We start from the raw sequence: 21,698 nt of genomic DNA, 5'->3' as shown, positions 1-21,698 counted from the left end.
ACAGACAACATGCTGCCTTTCCCAGCAAATCACCTGAAGTAAATAGCACTACGTAACACGATTCTTGTACCTGGATTATATCATTTTCTAATTGGTTCTATCATAAAAATATGGGAAAAGTTTATGAAATTGCAGTCGTTTTTCAATGAATATCTCATCGAGTCTCAATCAACTAAACCTAGTTCGTGACCGCCATAAAAATGAAATTTCTGGAGTAGAATGATGACTTTCAATGTAAAGGCCACACAATTAAACAGGAAATAACACCTTCAAACCAGGAGCTTAACTTTTTTTCAAATTTTGTTACATAGTGTAATCATATTGTAGCTGCCATCAACCCAAGGTAAGACGGAGTTGCAGTCCCGGCGCATAGAGCTGTCCAGCTGAGAGAAGTAGTTCCCAAAGGCAAAGCACAGCCGGACCCAGGGCCTCAGTCCTCACAATAGAGATTTTATTAAATTAGTTGCTCTTATAAAACATTTGCAGATGTCATAATTGTTAACATAACAATTTTGTCCAACTGTTGCAGCTCGCTAAGCAGGATTCCTGTAAATGAGAAATAAAAAAATAAACCCAAAACAGCCAAAAAAGTCTTGTGAGAGGTCAACTAGAGCCTCCGCCCAAACGCAATGGCGGTGGCAAAGAGCCAGAAAAGGAAACCAAACTGTTCAGGTGCCAGCGGAGGATCGCCCCCCATTTAATGTTTCCCTTGCTATTTTTCCTGCATGGAAACGGAGGGGCCCAAGTGCACCCTCTTCCCCTCCTCTGGCAGCTTTCCAAACCTCAAGCAATAATGAAATAGAGATTAAAGCCTTTAAAAAAGAAACCTAAATGCACACCACGCCTCGCTGCAAACGGCTGTCGCTGTCTGTGGGAGAGAGGTACAGTTTAAGGCGGTTACGACTAAACAAGCGCCATTCTGGCCTTGTCGAAACTAATTTCCCAATTTGCTGCTGCTTCTGCTCTGAAGCCACACATTATCTGTTAATTCCTATGATCGAACAAATAACTGAGCTGCATAATTTTGCCCCCCTCCCCTTGCATCGAGAGGCCGAACGCTGACAAGGTGGAGACCCAGAGCACAAAGATACTGCACTTTCTTTTTCCCCGATTGTAGCATTTGGCAGAATTTAAAAGGAAAGAAGTTGTGCTACACATTTTGAGGGATTATGGGCAACAGAAGGACAACAGAGAGGAGGAGGAGAAACGTCACATGAAGTCTTCAAAGTCCTGGACGTAGCCGCCGTCGTAGCCTCCGTAGTCCGCCAGGTCGTCCTTCATGGTGGCCTTCAGGCCTCCGCCCGGCACCACCCCTTTCTTCTTCTTCTTGGCCTTGTTTTGCTAGAGGAGAAACGAGAACCAGACCAGGATTTAGGAAAAGGAAGCCCCCTCCTCTAGAAATAGCATTTGTTCTGTGCTGAAAGATTGCACTATCTAACAACATTTGAACATTTTTCTGTTCCTGGTTTGAAAGTGTTATTTCATGTTTAGTTCTGTGGTCCTTACTTTGAAAGGAGTTGTTCTCTTCCAGAAACTTTGTTTATGTGGCTGAATTGGTTGACACTTGATGATGAGAGATTCTGGGTTGCTGTGAGTTTTCCAGGTTGTATGGCCATGTTTCAAAAGCATTCTTTCCTGATGTTTTACCTGCATCTATGGCAGGCATCCTGAGAGGTTGTGAGGTCTGTTGGAAACTAGGCAATTGGGGTTTATAGATCTGCTAATCAGGGTGGCCCAATGGCAATATTCACACCTGACTCAAACAGACAAGAGTTCTTTCTTCCACCCTGGACATTCCACAGATATATAAACCTCACTTGCCCAGTTTCCAACAAACCTCACAACCTCCAAGGATTTCTGCCATAGATGTGGGCAAAACGTTAGGAGAGAATGCTTCTGGAACATGGCTATACAGCCCACAAAAGTTACAGCAACCCAGTGATTCCGGCCATGAAAGCTTTTGACAACATAATGAGAGATTCACTGAAAAACCAGAGCGGAAGGTGCTATAGTGTTTGCAGTTTAATAAACTTCTTCCATTTTTATGATGATAGAACCAATTAGGAAATGACATTTATAACCCAGAAACAAAAATCATGTTACATACTGATATACCACATTTACCCAATTCTAATGACATTACCTTCCCAAAAGTAGGATGCACATTATATTTGCTTAATATGGTAAATACGTGCTTGGATTTCAGTGTTTTGAAAATTGAGGTGCGTGTTAGATTTGATGGCACATTAGACACAAGTAAATACGAGTAGTTGGCCCTATGTGCCCACGAATCCTCTATCTATGGATCCAAGGCCCGTTGAAGACAACCGTAATAAGGCTCCATAGAAATGAGCTTGACGGCCCTGATCTCAACCAGGGTTGAGGAAGTGGTGCCCAAGGCCACACTCCTAGTCCTCACAGGTCTTCCTCTTTGTAACCCCATTCATTCGCTAAGATAATGATGATGATAATCTTTATTTATACCCTGCCACTATCTTTCTGAAGGGACTCGGGGCGGCTCACAGAAGCACTCCAAGTGCCGAACGTAAAATAAACAATACATAAGCATATAAACAATGACAACATAAATTTACAACAGCAAAAGTAATATAATAAAATTTTAGTACACCTACAGGCTTGATTCAAAGGAGAAATCGCCTCACCTTTTCTTGTTTTTGCTTCTCGCTGCATAGCACAGTCAAGGAATTTGTGACCTTTTTCAAGTCATCGACTTCCACTAAATTGGAAAGAAAAGCACAGGGGGGAGGTTTCAAGGAATCGCACTGGCTGGCAACAATTAGGCATCACTGGCTTAAATACACAGATTCCAGCAACTTCCAATATTATTTTATTCAATGGCTCCATTTATTCCGCCTCTCTCCCACCATGGAACCCAAGTCAACATTCGAGCCACTCAAAGGGTGGCCGCTCACAGATTTTAGAAGCAGTAGGTCCAATGGCCCTTCCCCAAGATATACTTACACGAAATGCATATATCTCGAACTAGCGTTTCCAAAAAACCAGGGTAATATAGGGATTTCTCGTACTGTGTTATTTTTTCTTTTAATAGTTTGCCAAATTCCGTAAAGTCATCTTTCGAAGAGGGATTCATGGCATCTATTCCACATGTGCTATTTACACCTGTAGAATGAAAACTCGACGGTTAAGAATTGCTCACTGGTGATGCCGTTTGGCATTTAACGAATGCATGAAGCAAGGATGGTTATCTGTGAAGTCCTAAAAAAGGATGGCGGCTGCTTTTACGATCCTGCTTTCAAGCAGGACACAGAATGCAGCAGGGTATGCTCATTCATGCTCACCAAAGGTTTCTTTTGCTAGCTCCAGATCTGCCTCTTCTTGCAACTTCTGAAGCCGTAGTTTATCTGCTAGCTGTTCTTCTGGTGTAAGTTCTGTCGATTCTTCCGATGCCTCTAGCTTAAGAGAAGATAAGACAGCCCACTTCAGCAGCACGGAGTGACACTTTCCCCGGATTCAGCACTAAACTCCCAAAAATGACGCAAACGCAACAGCGGGTGGAAGCGTCCCATTCATGCAGACAAGCAAACGACAAGGCGTTTTGTATCATCCCTCCGTAAACAATGGTTTCAGAAAGGCACCAGAGGTTAAGAGAGCTAGCATAAAGTCTACAGAGAGGCACCAGCTTTATTCCACTCTTGAGGCACATACAAAGCAAGGCTCTGGAAGCCTCAAGGGCTTTTTGGAGAGAAATCCTTCTCACTAAAAAAGGTGGAGAGTGGCTCTTGATTGAACTGCATTTGGAGAGATCTATGGGCATGCAGAATTATTATTATTATTGATAATAATAATATCCTGCTTTTCTCCTTCAGAAGCCATACCCTGTCTCTCCCATCCAAGCCTTTCCCCAACCCACCCGGATTCATAGAAAAGCCTTTCCAGGCCCCATTCCTCTGCCGGACATAAAAGGGAATGGTCAAGCTCTAAGGCCTGGCTTTAGCACACGAAGCAGAAGCCGCTTCCCTAGCTCTCGCTCAGAGAAGCCTTACCCTTTTTTTAATCTCCTCTTGCTTTTTCTTCTGCTGTTTTTCCCTCTCTTTAATTTTTTCTGCTATTTTCTTCTTGTCTGACACTTTGGGTTCTGTGAACAGTGCATACGATCACACACATATATTACACGTTAGTTTTTAAACGCCAAGGGCTTTTTCACCCACCGGTCAGGAAGCCGTGACCAGCCTTTGATAAGAAAGGGCGCAGGGCCTCCTCCCCCATATTTCTTACCTGTCTTCACCTCCTCCTTTTCCTTCTCCTCTTCCTCCTCCTCGTCATCCCAGTTATCCTAGTACACACAGACAAGGGGGGGGGGGGCAAGTGGCGCTAGTTATCAGCAGAATGAAATGCCACTTCAGAGACAGTTCAGAGACAAAGGCAAGGCCCAGCTAGCTGCACACTGGGTCTTCAAAAGCAAGAAAGGAAACACGGGGCCACATTTCCCACTGGGCAGGTTTTGCCCCTTTAGGGCACAGCTGTACTTCACAAGCCAAGCTGGCAGAAGGGGACAATATTGCAAAGGGAGCAAGGCTTGTTTTCTGCTTCCCTGGAGACTAGGACTCAATGGAGCCATGGAATCAAATTACAGGGACGGAGATTCCACCTGAACATTTGGAATAACTTCCTGAGCATAAGAAGAGCTGTTCAACAATCTGTCTCGGAGTCTGGTGGAAGCTCCTTCCTTGGAGGCTTTTGGATGGCCATCTGTCAAGAGTGCTTGACTGGATGGCATTTGGGGGTCTCTTCCAACTCTAGGACTCTATATCTCATATATCATATCAGTTTATCATATCAATGGCTGGATGGCCAAGCTGGGAATCTTTTGATGGTGCATTTCCTGCCTGGCAGAAAAAAGGCAATGGATGGCTTTTGGAGGACTCTCCCAACTCTAGGATTCTATGAGCAGCCTTTTGGTCCAGGAATTCCTAGAATAGAGCCAAGTGGAAGGTTCTCCATGGAGGTTAGATTAGTCTCCTTCATGCTAGCCTCAGGGTCAAACTCAGCTGGACAAAGAGGCAGTGGAAAGAGAGAAAGCAAGAGGCACAAGGCTGTGATGGCTGAGCCAAGCGTCACTGATCACAAAGAGATGCCAGTCTTCTCTGAAGCCTCTGAATTGGCTGCCAGGTAAGCCTTCTTGCCAGGGCATTTAGAGGCATCACATGGCACAAGGCTTCCAAAACTGGAACTACGCATTCTGCTTAATTGCTAACTCCAAACAAGACTATAATTAACAAAAGAAAAGAAACTGAGAAAACCTGACAGTGTGCGAAGAGCACTGAATCCAACCAGGAGGGGAAAGATGCCCATTCCCATCTTGGCAGTGTGCTCCAAAGTCTTTGCTCCCCTCTCTGTCTAAGCTGGAGCCACAGGGAAAAAGCCCATTAGCCACAAAAGGGTCAACTCTCTTTAAAAAGACAGAGAACAGGAGCCAGTGGGGAAGGTCTACTACAGGCCTCATCAAACTGCAAACCCCCCAGAAGCCCCTATAGCCAACTTGTTCAAGGGTCAGGGATTGTGGGAGTTGGAGGGCCCCAAGTTGAGGAAGCCTGGTCTTAAAGCAAGCATCAACACTCTCCTTCCCAAACAATGTGGTGCAATCAAGTTACATCAGATGCCAACCATGAGGCTAAATTCCCAGGAGTTGAGTCACTCGCTTCCGTGAGTAAACAGAGTCCCTTTTTCAATTGTAAAAAAGTTTGGAGATGATAGAAACAGTTTTACTACACCACAGAAAAAAGAATCCTAGAGTTGGACCACAAGAGCCATCCAGCCCAGCCCCATTCTTTCTGCAAGGGAGGAAAAGCACAAACAAAGCCCTCCTGACAGATGGCGATCCAGCCTCTATTTCAAAGCCTCAAAGAAGTTTCCACTAAACTCCAAGGCAGAGAGTTGAACAGCTCTTCTTCCAATAAGGAAGTTTTTCCTAAGGTTCAGGCGAGTTACTACAAAAGACCAGACTATACAAACTAGATAAGTGATGTGTTTGTGGGCTTCTCTTCCTTTCTGTCCAGCCCCCCCCCCCTTTTGCCACCCACCTTCTCTCTGACCATTGAGCTTTTTCCAGCCACAGCGAGTCTAATGTCCAGGGCTCCACCAACTCAACTCTGTGGCTCTACCCCAAAAAGCCCCCTAGGACAGCGCAGACCAATGGGCATGGAAATCCAGGCCCCTCTGAAAAATCCTCATTTAGCCACTTCCGCCCTTCTTCTCCAAAGAAATCACAGATCCTTAAAGTTGGAGGAGGCCCCGCACTATGTAACTCTTCCAGGAGTGAATTTCCCTTCATGTTGTGTCAGCCCTATTCTTAACTCTGAGTTAAGCCAGACGTTTGTAACTTGGGGACTGTGATATGGTGTGTGTGTACACATATGAGATATATAAAGTATCATAGATTTGGAAGGGACCCCCAAAGGTCATCCAGTTCAGTCCACTCCTTTCTTCCAGACAGGAAGACACCATTGGGATTCCTCTTCCTGCTCTTTCATCCCTGTTCTGAACTAAGAGTCGGATGTTTGTAACTTAGTAATAGCCTGAATATTATATATATATATATAGAGAGAGAGAGAGAGAGAATGTGTGTGTGTATATATATATATGTGTGTGTGTGTGTGTGTATGGCTGAAGTTGCACTTAAAAATGTCCCTGCTCCAAGTTACAAACAAATTCAACTTAGGAACAAACCCAAGGAAGCTCTCTTAGTTCATAAGTTGACATTTGAAGTCTATCTCCAGCTGTCTGTACAGAACCTCTCTTGTTTGTAAGTTTATCTTCCCCTTTGAGGGAGATAAAGCAGAGTATAAATAAATATAATAACAATAATACTAAGAAGAAGTTGAGGACTGCCTGTATAATAATAAATCTTTATTTATATACCACCCTATGTCCTCAAGGGGACTCAGGGCGGTATATATATTGCAATATATATTTGAAGTGTAATTCCAGCTGTATATATGAATTGAATACATTATATATACTTGAAGTGTAACTCAAACCTCTCATTTGTAAATTGGGGGCTATTTATCACGTCAGGAGTGAATTGAGACTAGTTAAAATGTATAAAAATGACCACAAAACTTGGCATGATGCTAAATGACCTTTGACAAGAAGCTGGCCACTGGTGTCGCTGTGAGAGGGTGCATATGGTAGGACTCAGACTGCATTGTAGCAAGTGGTTGGGAGGCCCTGGTGATGTCAGCTCCAGCTTCCGCTTTTTTTTTTTTCATGAGAAGGAACATGGGTTTTTGTTTTTTTTTTGCCGTGTCAGGAGCAACTTGAGAAACTGCAAGTCGTTTCTGGTGTGAAAGAATTGGTTGTCTGCAAGGACGTTGCCCAGGGGACGCCAGGATGTTTTGATGTTTTACCATCCTTGTGGGAGGCTTCTCCCATGTCACGAGACAGGGCCTTCTCTGTGGCGGCCCCCCGATTTTGGAATGCCCTTCCAAAAGATCTTCGCCAGGCCCCTACTTTAGCAGCTTTCAGAAAGAACCTAAAAACTTGGCTGTTCCGATGTGCCTTCTCAGATTAGGAATCCCCACCCAAGTCCTAGAAGCACTTTAGCACAATTAACATTAATGCACACCGTACTATTTTATTCCCATGCTCCTCCTACCACTCTAGCACTTTTAACCCTGTACCCCATTGCGCTGGCCGGCCCAGTTTTAAAGTGTCATGATGTATTGTTATTGTCGTTATTGCTTGCTTAACTTATTGATTTGCTATGTTTTCTACTGTTGTGTTTGTTTTACTGTATTGTGTTTTGAGGCTTCGGCCTGTGTAAGCCGCATTGAGTCCTCCGGGAGATGCTAGCGGGGTACAAATAAAGTTAATAAATAAATAAATAATAAATAAATGTCCCCCCACGGGGAGCTGAAGCTGACAGAGTGAGCTCATCCACGTTGACTGAAAGGTAGGCAGTTCGAATATGGGGAGTGGGGTGAGCTCCCGTCTGTCGGCTCTAGCTTCCCATGCGGAGACATGAGAGATGCCTCCCACAAGGATGGTAAAACATCCGGCTGTCCCCTGGGCAATGTTCTTGCAGGCGGCCAAATTCTCTCTCACACACCAGAAGCGACTTACAGTTCCTCAAGTCGTTCCTGACATGAGAAATTTTTTTAACTGGACGAATTACCACCAAATTTGGCCACAAGACACCTACTAACCCAAGGAGTAACCATCACTCAAAAATTAATTTTGTCATTTGGGAGTAGTAGTTGCTGGGATTTACAGTTCACCTACAATCAAAAAGATTTCTGAATTCCACCAATAATGGAACTGAACTAAACTTGGCACACAGGACTCCCATGACCAACAGAAAACACTGGAAGGGATTGATGGGCATTGACCTTGAGTTTGGGAGTTGTAGTTCACCTACATCCAGAGACCACTGTGGACCCAAAAAATGATGGACCTGGACCAAACTTGGCATGAACACTCCATATGGCCAAATATGAACACAGATGGGGTTTCGGGGGAAATACACCTCGACATTTGGGAGTTGTAGTTACTGGGATTTATAGTTCACCTACAATCAAAGAGCATTCTGAACCCCACCAATGACAGAATTGGGGCAAACTTCCCACACAGAACCCCCATGACCAACAGAAAATACTTAGGGCCATTCAGTCCAACTCCCTTCACTAGGGCAAAACGTAATCAAAGTCCTCCTGACAAAGAGCCATCCAGCCATAGATTTAGATAGATAGATATGATTCACACAAACACAGATATAGTATCATAGGTTTGAAAGGGACCCCCAAAGAAGGACAATTATAAGTTGCATGTTCCAGAGTAGGCAAACCAGACAATCTACCTGCGTGACCGCATATCCATCTACGAACCCACACGTTCACTTCGGTCATCTGGAGAGGCCCTGCTCGTGATCCCACCGGCGTCGCAAGCGCGCTTGGTGGGGACGCGGGACAGGGCCTTTTCCGTGGTGGCCCCCTGACTCTGGAACACCCACCCCAAAGACCTTAGACAGGCCCCTTCATTGGCTGTCTTCAGAAAGAACTTGAAGACCTGGCTTTTCCGATGCGCCTTCCCAGATTAGGAAATCTCCAATACCAAGTCCCAAGAGCACTTTATCAGAACCAATGATTGCTGCACATCGCACATCGCACTTGCCCTGGAAGCCCTATATACACCTCCTGTCACATCAGCACTTTTAATCTTTGTACCCATTCTCTGGACCGGCCCAGTTTTATCGTGTTTTAGTGTATTGTGCCTGCTGATTTGGTGTTTTTTTTTTTTTTGCTTTATTCTGTTTTTAATTTGTTTTATTTGCTTAGATTGTATTGTTGTGTTGTGTGTTCTGTAAGCCGCATCGAATCCTTCGGGAGATGCTAGCGGGGTACAAATAAAGTTTAATAATAATAATTAAATAATAATAATCTCCATGTCAACACTGACAAAGAAACAGCAAGAAATATTGTTTACCCAGAAACATAAAGAAATTACATATATTAGAAACCAACACTTTCTCATTACTGTATTTTCCAGATCACCAGACTGGGCCACAGCAACGCCTGGCAAGGGGACGGCTAGTAATTTATATAATAAGTGGTTTGCTCTTTACTTCAGCGGCTGAGGAAGGGATAGGAATGGGCCTGAGGGTGTGAGGAAGTATGGGAGTTGGAGTCCAAAACAGCTGGAGGGAGGGCCCAAGTTGGCCCAGGTCTGCTACAGAGCCCTCCTTGTTCGTAACTTGGTGAAAAAAGGAGGGAAGAGAAGCAGAGCGAGGCCTTTCCCACCTTGACATCCTCGTCCTCGTCCTCCCCGGCCCACCGGTCTCCCGCCGCCGCCACGGAGGGCGTGGGCAGCCGGGCCTGGTGCCGCCCGTCCTCCTCCGCCTCCGCCGCCGTCGTCTCGAAGGAGTCTGCGCCGGAGAAGGGAGAGGGTGTCAGCAGGGGGCGAAAAAGAGGCCCTTCCTTCCCACCTCCAGGCCTGCCTTCCCGGCCACACTCACCCCAGGAATCCGCCACCGCCGCCATCTTGGTTCTGCCTCAGGCCCGTCAGGCACTCGCGGCCAAGGCCGGAAGAGGAAGAGCCAGACGCCCGCGCGGGGGATGCCGGGAGGAAAAGGAATACGCCGAGAGAGGGCGGGGCCTTAACAAACCACGCCCCTTCAAACAAAGCCACGCCCCCTCCAGCCTACCCAGAGCAACAACGAGATTGGGAGCTTTGAGATGGTTGAACAGAAGCTTTCCGAAGCTCTGGGTGCTCTTACTGCCTATTACAGGGAAAACCAACTGATCCCCAACCCATCCAAAACACAGACATCTGCCTTTCATCTCAAGAACAGACAAGCATCCTGAGCTCTGAGGATCACCTGGAAAGGAATCCCACTGGACCATTGCAGCGCACCCAGATACCTGGGAGTCACTCTGGACCGTGCGCTGACCTACAAGAAGCACTACCTGCACTTCAAGCAAAAAGTGGGCACTAGAAACAATATACGAAAGCTGACTGGCACAACCTAGGGATCACAACCAGACACAGTGAAGACATCTCTCCTTGCGCTATGCTACTCTGCTGCTGAGTATGCATGCCCAGTGTGGGACACATCTCACCACACTAAAACAGTGGATGTGGCTCTTAATGAGACATGCCGCATTATCACGGGGTGTCTGCGCCCCACACCACTGGAGAAATTACACTGCTTAGCCGGTATCACACTACCTGACATCCGCTGGGGAGTAGCAGCCAATAGTGAAAGGACCAAGGCAGAGACGTCTCCAGCTCATCCACTGTTTGGGTATCAACCAGCACGTCAATGACTTAAATCAAGAAATAGTTTTCTAAGATCTACAGAGACACTCGCTGGAACACCTCAGCAAGCCAGAGTCCAAAAGTGGCAGGCTCAAACCCAGAACCTCAACCAGTGGCTGATACCAAATGAGAGACTCCCTCCTGAGAACACAGAAGACTGGGCAACTTGGAAGGCACTGAACAGACTGCGCTCTGGCACCACAAGATGCAGAGCCAACCACAAGAAATGGGCCCACAAAGTGGAGTCCACGACATGCGAGTGTGGAGAAGAGCAAACCACTGACCACCTGCTGCAATACACCCTAAGCCCTGCCACATGTACAATGGAGGACCTTCTTGCGGCAACACCAGAAGCACTCCAAGTGGCCAGATACTGGTCAAAGGACATTTAATCAACTACCAAACTCGCAAATTTTGTATTTTGTCTGTTTGTTTGTTTTGTTCTGTTAGAAATGTAATACAATTGTCTGGTTGCCCCTGACACGATAAATAAAAAAAATAACATTGACAATGAAATGCAACACTGCCTGAGCTCTGCGAGTGCAGCATTTTTGCAAATGAAGCAGAGAGTGTTTGAGGACCGGGACATCCGTAGGGATACCAAGATGCTTGTTTATAAAGCTATTGTCCTCCCAACCCAGCTATATGCCTGCGAGACGTGGATTGTCTACAGGCGTCACATGCAGCTCCTGGAACGATTCCATCAGCGCTGCCTCCGGAAAATCCTGCAAATCTCTTGGGAAGACAAGTGGACAATGTCAGCGTGCTAGAAGAAGCAAAGGCCACTAGTATTGCCGAAGGCTTTCATGGCCGGAATCACTGGGTTGTTGTAGGTTTTTATTGGGCTATATGGACATGTTCTAGAAGCATTCTCTCCTGACGTTTCACCTGCATCTGTGGCAAGCATCCTTACTACCTTTGAGGATGCTTGCCATAGATGCAGGCAAAATATCAGGAGAGAAGGCCTCTAGAACATGGCCATATAGCTCAAAAAACCTACAACAACCCAAAGACCACCAGCATTGAAGCCATGGTCCTCCGCCATCCACTCTGCTGGACCCGTCAAGTTGTTTGGATGCCCGACCACCGTCTCCCAAAGCTGTTTCTCTTCTCCGAACTCAAGAATGTTGGTGGACAGGAAAAGAGATGTATAAATGGGCTCTAATCTAACCTTACAAACTCTGGCATAGACACTGAAAACCGGGAAGCCCTGGCCCTTGAGCGCTCCAGCTGGAGGTCAGCTGTGACCAGCAGTGCTGTAGAATTTGAAGAGGCATGAATGGAGGGCAAAAGAGAGAAATGTGCCAAGAGGAAGGCGCGTCAAGCAAACCCCAACTGGGATCGCCTTCCACCTGGAAACCAATGCCCTCGCTGTGGGAGACGATGCAGATCAAGAATAGGGCTCCATAGTCACCCTGGAGGATTATCCTGCTCGGATGACGAGGGATCGCCTAAGTAAGTAAGTAAGTAAGTTAGCCTCAGCAGTAGACTGAAAGCAAAAACCGAGGACACAGCAGTATCTGTTATAGAACTCCAATATGCCGATGATAATATGGTCTGTGCTCACTGAGAAGAAGACCATACAAGTTGGAAATGACAATCTTCTTCAGGCCTTCTCTAGTAAAGGGTTGCTGTGAGTTTTCCGGGCTGTCTGGCAATGTTCCAGAATCATTTTTTCCTGACGTTTCGTCTACATCTATATCAGGCATCTTCAAAGGTGGTGAAGTCTGTTGGAAACTAGACAAGTGAGGTTTATCTATCTGCATAATGTCCAGTGTGGGAGAAAGAACTATCAATGGCACTAATTATTATTGTTAATTTTTATTTAATATTATTTAGTATGATTATTTTATTACTATTTTGACTATTATTATAGTCAAAATAAAGAGCAAACCACAAACAGGCGGGCCCCAAGTTACAAAGTAAAGAGCAAACCACAAACCACTTATTATATATTTTTTTATTATTATTTACTTCACCTGTATACCGTTTTTCTCACCCCAAGAGGAGACTTAAACATATTTATGGAAAAATATTATTATTATTTAGTATGATTCACTATGTAACATGATTTGTATTCCTGGGTTATCAATGCCATTATTATTATTTATTTATTTGGTATTGTTATTATTATTTAATATGATTTACTATGTAACATAAACACATTTTTTCCCTGGGTTGTCAAAGTCATTACAAAGTCACTGTGGGAGAAGATGCGGGTCAAAAACAGGGCTCCAAAGCCACCTACAAATCCACAAGGAAACCCATAATGGAAAACCATCTTACTCGTCCAATGAGGGATCGCCTAAGTAAGTAAGTAAGCAAAGTCATTAATAATTATTACTAATTATTTATTTAGTATTTATTATTATTTAATATGATTAATTTATTATGATTATTATTGTGGCTATTATTATTTTGTATGATTCAATATGTAACACAATTTTTGTTCCTGAGTTATCAATATCATTAATTAATATTATTAATTATTTAGTATTTATTATTTTTATGATTATTATTAATTAGTGTGATTATTTTATTATTGTGACTATTGTTATTATTTGGCATGATTCACTAGGTGCAACACGATTTTTGTTCCTGGGTTATCAATGTTATTGATTTATTATTATTATATTTTTATTTTTATTTTACTGACACAAAGCCACAGTATGTCACAGTAAACAAGATCTATATGCTGGATTTTGTATCAAAAAATCACAAGTCGAACACTTTCCAAGCGTCTAGGACTGTGTGATGTATTTCCGAATTAGGCGCGCAGATCCAAGTAAGGTGGTGTTTTGCAGTTGACAGATGATTTTGTCAATGTTTATTGTTTCCAAAAGCTGGCTGAGATCTTTTTGCACGGCACCCAGTGTGCCGATCACCACTGGGACCCCCTGGACTGGTTTATGCCAGAGCTTTTGCAATATTTATTATTATTATTATTATTATTAAATATTATTAATATTTGATATGATTCACTATGTAACACAAACATGGTTTTTATTCCTGGGTTATCAATGTATTAATTTATTATTGCTATTTATTATTATTTAGTATGATTATGATTTACTATGAATATTATTATTTAGTATGGTTCACTGTGTAACGTGATTTTTGTTCCTGGATTATGTCATCTCCTAATTGGTTCTATCATTAAAAGCATGAGAAAAGTTTATTAAACTGTGAAAAATTTGTTTTTGTGGGAAGGCACCCTGCAGCAGCACATTTGGGTCTAATTTCCCCATAAATATCTCAACCAATTCAGCCTAGTTTGTGGCAGCCACAAAAACAAAGTTCTGGTGTAGAACAACTACTTTCAAAGTAAAGACTGCACAATTAATCAGGGAGTAATGCATTCAAACCAGAAACAAAAAAAAAATATTAAAATTTTGTCACATAGTGTTATTAGTGGGCTTAGCATACACTTAGCAAACATGCCAGCCTATGACTGAAACAACCAACAGTGCATGCTTTGCAATCACAAGATAGGAGCATTGAGCAGATGGAAAGTGAAGGCAGAGATCAATGCCTGGCCTGTACTTTTGGATCCTCAAGATTGCCAGCACGATTTATATTTGAATAGAAAGTGGCAACCTACTCTGCTTTAGTAATTGTGGGTCTGCAAATCATTCTGCTGCTGGCCTTCCAAAAGAAATGCTCAAGGGAACTCCCATCCCGGGTTTTCCTCTCCTCTTGCAAACCCCATCAGAAGAACCTCACGGGAATCAATAATTTCAATGAGTGTGAATTAACCAATAGAAATTCCCTCTCCTCCAGCAACAGCCAAGCGCCGTTGGGTCTCAACCCTCAGGTAGATGAGGGTTCAGATTTGAGTCCCCCTCGAAACCGCTTTGAGTCCCCCTCGAGGTGAGAAAAGTGGTATAGAAATGCTGTAAATGAATCTATCTTTGGATAGAACCCTGTTGTGTGTTGTTCAAACACATCAGAACTGATATGTGCTTGCTAAAAATGATAGAAGTATAGAGTTGGAAGAGACCACCAGGGCCATCTAATGCAATGCCATCCAGGAACAAGCAAGGAGGAAAAACTCCTACAAGGTCTGACTATTAGAAAGAGGCTGCAGAAAATCTGGACAATATAGAGGATTTATTATGCAAGTAAGAATTAAAGGGGCAAAAGGTGAGGGAATACAAGGGAGGTCTATGCACCCTTTTGCTATTCATTACCACTCAACAGTGGAACTCTCTGCTTTGGAGGCTCCTTCCTTGGAGGGTTTTCAAAAGAGGCTGGATGGCCATCTGTCGGGTGGGCTTTGATTGTGCTTTTCCTTACTGGATAGCCCCTGGGGTCCCTTCCGACTCTAGGATTCAACGATTGGATGTCTGATTTGTCCTAAGATAGGTCTAAACCATAACCCAAGAGCCAGCATGGTGTAGTAATTTGAGCATTGGACTCTCGATTGTGGATGCCAAATGTAGTCTCTGCATGGCAATGGAAACCTACCTTGGCAAGACACTCTTTCTCAGTCTCAGAGGAAGGCAAAGGCTGAAGGGATCTCTTGCCAAGAAAATCCTATGGTTGGTCCCTTTGGGGTTGCCGCAAGTCAGAAACAGCTTGAACATACACACACACAGAGCATCCAGTACTTTACAGCCCTTGTTTTTTGTGGCCGCGTGTGAGGCACAGTATATTTATTATATACTGACAACCACAGTACAGTTGCACTTATTTCTCTTGCCAGTAAGGTCATGCTCAAGATCCTGCAAGAAAGACTCCAGCAATACATGGAGCGAGAGTTGCCAGATGTACAAGCTGGGTTTAGAAAAGGGAGAAGAATGAGAGACCAAATTGCCAATATCCGCTGGATAATGGAGAAAAGCAGGGAGTTTCAGAAAAACATCTATTTCTGTTTTATTGACTATTCTAAAGCCTTTGACTGTGTGGATCATAATAAATTGTGGCAAGTTCTTGGTGGGATGGGCATCCCAAATCACCTTGTCTCTCTCCTGAGGAATCTGTATAATGACCAAGTAGCAACAGCCAGAACTGACCATGGAACAGAATGGTTCAAGATTGGGAAAGGCATACGGCAGGGCTGTCTACTCTCACTTGACTTATTCAACTTGTATGCAGAACACATCACATTATATGCGAGGCTTGATGAATGCAAGGCTGGGGTTAAAATTGCTGGAAGAAATATTAACAACCTTAGGTATGCAGATGATACCACTTTGATGGCTAAAAGCAAAGGGGAGTTGAGGACCCTTCTAACCAAGTTGAAAGAAGAAAGGGGCAAAAGCTGGGTTGCAGTTAAACATCAAAAATACCAAGATTATGGCAACTGGACTGGGTCATAACTGGTAAATAGAGGGAGAAAACATGGAGGCAGTGACAGACTTTGTATTTCTAGGTGCAAAGATGACTGCAGATGCAGACTGCAGCCAGGAAATCAGAAGATGTTTACTTCTTGGGAAGAGAGCAATGAGCAATCTCGATTAAAGAGTGAAGAGTAGAGACATCACACTGGCAACGAAGATCCGCATAGTTAAAGCAACGGAAAATTCTGAGTGCCTTGGACCGCGAGAAGACCCAACCAGTCCATACTTCAGGAAATAAAGCCCGACTGCTCATTGGAGGGAAGGATAGTAGAGGCAAAGATGAAGTACTTTGGCCACATCATGAGAAGCCAGGAAAGCTTAGAGAAGACAATGATGCTGCGGAAAAAGGAAGGAAGAAGGGCCGACCAAGGGCAAGATGGATGGATGGCATCCTTAAAGTGACTGGCTTGACTCTGAAGGAGCTGGGGGTGACCACAGCCCACAGGGAGCTCTGGCATGTGCTGGTCCAGGAGGTCATGAAGACTCGGAAGCGACTGAACAAATAAACAAACTGTACAGCATATAATAAATGATCATTTGTTTTTGTTCAACAATAAATAGGAATATTCTTCTACATGGAAAAATAAGAATCTTATTTTCGGGGAAACAAGTGGAAGGCTTCTCAGAGACTTTGTAAATCCAAATCCAGGGAAAGCAATTCAACGCCACCACAGAAGTTAATTGGCACAGCAAGGCCCCACCCGCCACCCTCGTGCAAGGATTTTAACATCTCAGCTGAAAAGCAGAAACCAGAATCAAAAACCAGACTCGCACCAAGTTACAAAATGATACTTTTAATATGTATTTACAGAGCAGCCTGCAACGGTTGATTTGGTTGTCCCAGAAAAGGACCATCACTTTCCCTACATTCCTCATCATCCCAGGTCGCCAAAAAAAAAAAAGTCAATTCTGTATTTTTCCTCCTCCTTTTTTGAGTGATCAGAAGTCACAGACCAGGTAGGTTTGTCATATGCAATGCATCAGCGGAACTAAAAAGCAGCAGAGCGGGTGGGTTTCATGGGGCAGAGCTGTGGAACTGCACAAGGGCTGGGAAAAGGGAAGACTGTACAGTGTTCCTTCAAGTCGCAGAGAAATGTTCAACCCATTCTCTCACCGAGGAAAAGGGGTTATCATACCAGGGGAGGACATCTTGGGGGGCCTTGATACAGACTAATGTGCCATAATACTGTGTAGCGGCATTGAAAACCATAGCCGTGACAGTCTGGTTTAGCTTAAAAAGACAGAAAGGAATCTAGTAACACCTTTCAGGCTAACTGGGAGTAGGGTGGAGACATTTCTGCGGACAGCATCTGATGCTCGAAATCACAGCTTTCCAAACTCTGTGTCAGCATGTTGTGCAATTATATTCAGAACTGACAAATATTGTACAAATCATATATTTCAAAAATCAATTAAAGGTTTTCACAATACATGCTGTCCCCTCCCGTCCCCCTATATTTTGCTATTACAATTTATGTATATGTCTGTATCTCTTATAAGGGTCCAGGTTTAACCTCCGGTTTGCTATTAAAACTGAATTACTGTGTTGCGAAAAGTGTGTCACCAACATGAAAGGGTTGGAAAGCTCTGCTCTAGATGCAGCAGATTTTAGTCAACAAAAACTTTTGCTAGAAATATCCATTTTGCCTCTTTGAGGGGTGGGTCCTCCTCTAACATTTCTCCTTTCTAAGCAGCCCTTTTTCGGTTTTTATCATATCAGAAGCAACTTGAGAACATACTAGAAGTCGCTTCTGTTGAGAGAGAATTGGCTGTCTACAGAGACGTTGCCCAGGGGACGCCGGAATGTGTTACCATTCTGCTGGGAGGCTTCTTTCATGACCCTGCAAGCTAGAGCTGACAGACGGAAGCTCACCCCGTCTCACGGATTCGAACCAGTAACCTTTAGGTCAGCAACCCAATTTTCAGGTCAGCAGTCCAGCCGGCACAAAGGTTTAACCCATTGCGCCACCGCAACTCCTTTTTTTCTACTGAAAACCCTCCTTCAAGGGCAGCCAGAGTAAAAAAAGAGCAGAAAAGCCATCGGAAGAATAGTCGGGTACCTTTTCTACTCAGAAAGAGTGAGCATCAACCTCCTGTTTCTGAAAAGAATGTGGACCAAACTTGGCACACAGACCCAAACATGACCAATTTAAACTAATAAGGGAGAGTGGTGGTATCTTGGTTGCCAGAAGTCCCAAATAGGAGCCCCTGTTGGTGCAATGGGTTAAACTCTTGTGCTAGCGGGACTGCTGACCGAATCTGGGGAGCAGGGTTAGCTCCCATCTGTCAGCTTCAGCTTCCAAAAGGTTGCCAGTTTAAAGCCCCAGGTCAGTGTGAGCTGCTGACTGTAAGCCCAGCTTACTGTTGACGTAAGCAAGCAATTTGAAAACAGCTTAAGTTGTAATTAGAGAAATTAGAAACCACTAAAACAAGTGAGGGAGGTATTTTATAACACCATAAAGAAAAAAGATCAGAAAATGCCAGGCAACCAAAAGGAAGGAGGAAGTCCTGATGGCTCTTCGTCATAGAGGATGGAGCGACAGCATCCCCCTGTGGCTAGATTTGAGTACAACCTTCCAAGGCACCAAAAAGCTGGACTTTGGCACAACATACTTCCTTTCTGTTCTGTCCCTGTATTGTCTATCCAAAACGGCATTGAATGTTTGCCATGTATGTGTACTGTGATCCGCCCTGAGTCCCCTTGGGAGATAGGGTGGAATATAAATAAAGTATTGTTGTTGTTATTATTATTATTATATATTCTCATGCAGGGACATGAGAGAAGCCTCCCACAGGATGGTAAAACACTCGGGCATCCCCTGGGCAATGTCCTTACAGACAGCCCATTTTCTCAGTTTCTCAAGTTGCTCCTGACACGGAAAAAAAGGGCCAAAGAGAAAGTCAAGAGTCCTCCCCTATTGCTTTTCTCATAAGGATAACCATGGAGCCTTCCTTCCGCAACTTAAAATGTTTCCAAATCCAATATCTCTACAAAAAACGGAAAGGGAACATTTCCAGGGACCGCCTCTCTCCAAACACACTCACACATATATATATATTTATATATATATATCTCTATATATGCCTCCGTATAGAGATATATATGGGGAAATGTAACCGTATGTACATTTGATTTCAATAAAGACATCAAAGGACAAAAACAGCGTAAGGATGCCCTAACGATAAATACATTTCAAAGATTCTCTGTAGCATTTCTCTGCAAGCAAAATACCTTTCTTTACATTACAAAGAAGTCAGCATTCTGGATAGCAATTGCTTTTCTCCATATTGGTGTGAGTGCAGAAAATCCACCGTTAAATTTTGTATTTTTTTTTCTGTCGCAAACAAATAATGATTTCCCCCCCACAAAGCAGGCTTGCTCTACATGCTAACGTTTGTTTTTTTCTTTAAACAGTTCTGTGACACAATGTGCTAGCTACAATATACAACAGAGAATATAGTAAGAAAAACACGCAACCTGATGAAAAGTTAAAATCTTCATTAATACATTGGAAAAAAGTCGACATAACTCATGCCTTTTTCATCTTCTTCTTTTTTTGAAAATCAAAAAAATACAAAAATTAAACGTCTTCCTAAAAAGATTTTCCTTATTTTAAGGACTCATTTGAAAATGAAGCTGTGTGTCATTTTTTTTGTACAATAAAAATTGTACAAGTAAACAGGTCATATACATTAAAAAATTAATTGACATACTTCTTAATTATCAGCTGTCCACCTTTAATTTTCTTCTTCTTCTTCCAATACTGTACTTTCTTTAACAAGCATACAAAATATCAAACTTCTCTTTAGAAAAAGTGCCATTCTGCAACGTCCTTTACACACACACACAAAAATGGCCCCCGGAGCCGATGGCCGCCCCTCCATGCAGTTTCTATTTTTGTCTTAAGAGGCAAAATTTTACTAACGTCTACAAATTTTTATCCCCCCCCCCCCTTTCTCCATAAAAAGCCTCCTCCTAAAAAGGAGACAACGCTCCGTTACAAAAATATTGGCCTCGTGAACGCACTGCATGAGGGGGCCGCGGCTTGGAAGCCATTCCCATATCGCATAGAAAACCACTATGATGGCACGTTCAGGGGAGAAAGGGGCCAAAGGAGTGTATGGGAAGGACCTTCTCTCTCTGGCGATGCATAGTTACCGCGTCGGCGCCATTCCCTGTGAAATGTGCGAAATGCCGAGGACTGATTGTGACCATCTGCAGAGCATGCTGATGAGTTTCCGGATCCGAGTTGCTCTCTCCCTTCGCCGCGTTGGGTTCATTGCAGGCGACGCTCTGCTTCCTTTTCCTCCTCTTGGATCCTGGTCCGTGAACCTGCGCGCCGCCCTCCAAAGCACATGCCATCACAATGGTTTAAATATTCTGTATATTATTAATAATTCTTATATTTCTTCTCATCTAGCCAGTCTCTTGATTTGTTTTTGTTTTTTTCCTCTTTTTGAAAAAGATCTTTTTCCACTACAGTAGAATATTGTTGTTGTTGTTATTATTATTATTATTATTACAGAAAAAAATCAAAACAAAAATAATATATATAATATATATAATATATATATAAATGAAACTTACATGGAATAAAACTAGGTAATATTTTTTGTTTTTGTTTTTTAAACAAATATACAATATGCAGGCAGACAAAAGCAGCGGAGAGGGGGAAAAAGATGGCCGTTCAATAATAATAATAATAATAATAATAATAATAATAATAATAATAATAAAAACAAACCCTAAGAAAACTTGGCTATTTCCAGGAAAAAACAACTACGAAGCCGCTTCAAAACTAAAAGGAATGCATAATGAAATCCTAAACTCCTAATACAGGTTCAAAAATGTAAAAAACGTTATAAACCTTAAACGGGAGGAAAGGAGGGGGAAAAACATATTTACTGGCCATTCCTGTTGAAATGAGACTCTTAAAAGGAACACGAAGTGGCTACAAACCCACTTAGAGAAAGAGCACCGAACAGAGAGAAAACCAGTGTCCATTTTCAATCTCTGTTATTATCATAAAATCCTGTGTTTTTAATAGATCAAACTGCTGGTGGCAGAAACAGAATTCTTTATAAACGGCAGATATATATCCTGTACATTAAAAAACAAAAGAAAAAGAAAACCAAAACAAATTGGAGTCGCACTAGATCTAAAGACGGGTCTGTTCTAGCCTACCTACTGCATGGAACGGGATGGGTTCCGTTTGGCGATAATAGAAAGTCCTTCCGTGACCCTCAATGGCGGCTGGGCGCCAGAGATAAGAAAAAGCGAGAGGGTACAAAAATGCAAAATTTCAACAGTAATGGCAATGTTTGTTTTTTCGTTTTTCAGTTCAAAAAAGAAACAAACACATAAAAGGGTCCTGCGTTTTCTTCCTCTTGCGCTCCATCTGACTAAGGCGTCACATGCGCGGATTAATCCGGGGGCAGCAAGTCGTGCAAGCGGAAGCGGTCCCGGATGTGAGGCCGGACATCCTCGTTCTGGAGCCAGGGAAAGAAAAAACAAGGGAAATAAACAATGCCTAGGTGGCAATAAGATACAATAATAAAATA

The 21,698-nt window shown here is 43.3% G+C and overlaps 2 protein-coding genes across 4 annotated transcripts in view; both read right to left on the bottom strand.

Moving 5' to 3' along the window:
• Window positions 1-429: 429 nt before the first annotated feature.
• On the bottom strand, window positions 430-10,090 carry EIF3J (eukaryotic translation initiation factor 3 subunit J). Its single transcript, XM_060755412.2, has 8 exons — window positions 9,992-10,090; window positions 9,777-9,901; window positions 4,258-4,315; window positions 4,026-4,117; window positions 3,321-3,435; window positions 2,983-3,141; window positions 2,664-2,737; window positions 430-1,341 (listed from the first exon to the last, which is right to left on the bottom strand). Exons 1-8 carry the CDS (start codon window positions 10,014-10,016, stop codon window positions 1,210-1,212), a joined length of 780 nt encoding a protein of 259 aa, XP_060611395.1. The 5' UTR covers window positions 10,017-10,090; the 3' UTR covers window positions 430-1,209.
• A 6,824-nt stretch (window positions 10,091-16,914) lies between these two features.
• CTDSPL2 (CTD small phosphatase like 2) overlaps window positions 16,915-21,698 on the bottom strand; it is a 33,224-nt gene continuing 28,440 nt past the window's right edge. For all 3 annotated transcript variants that reach the window (XM_060755415.2, XM_060755416.2, XM_060755417.2), the window contains one exon: window positions 16,915-21,626. In XM_060755415.2, the coding sequence (XP_060611398.1) occupies window positions 21,561-21,626 (66 nt within the window). In that variant the 3' untranslated portion in view covers window positions 16,915-21,560. The remainder of the gene's footprint in view (window positions 21,627-21,698) is intronic.

Source organism: Anolis sagrei, chromosome 9, assembly GCF_037176765.1.
Source record: "Anolis sagrei isolate rAnoSag1 chromosome 9, rAnoSag1.mat, whole genome shotgun sequence".
NCBI lineage: Eukaryota > Metazoa > Chordata > Lepidosauria > Squamata > Dactyloidae > Anolis > Anolis sagrei.
The sequence above is the reverse complement of the archived record's forward strand: the minus strand, read 5'-3'. Positions and strand labels throughout refer to the sequence as shown.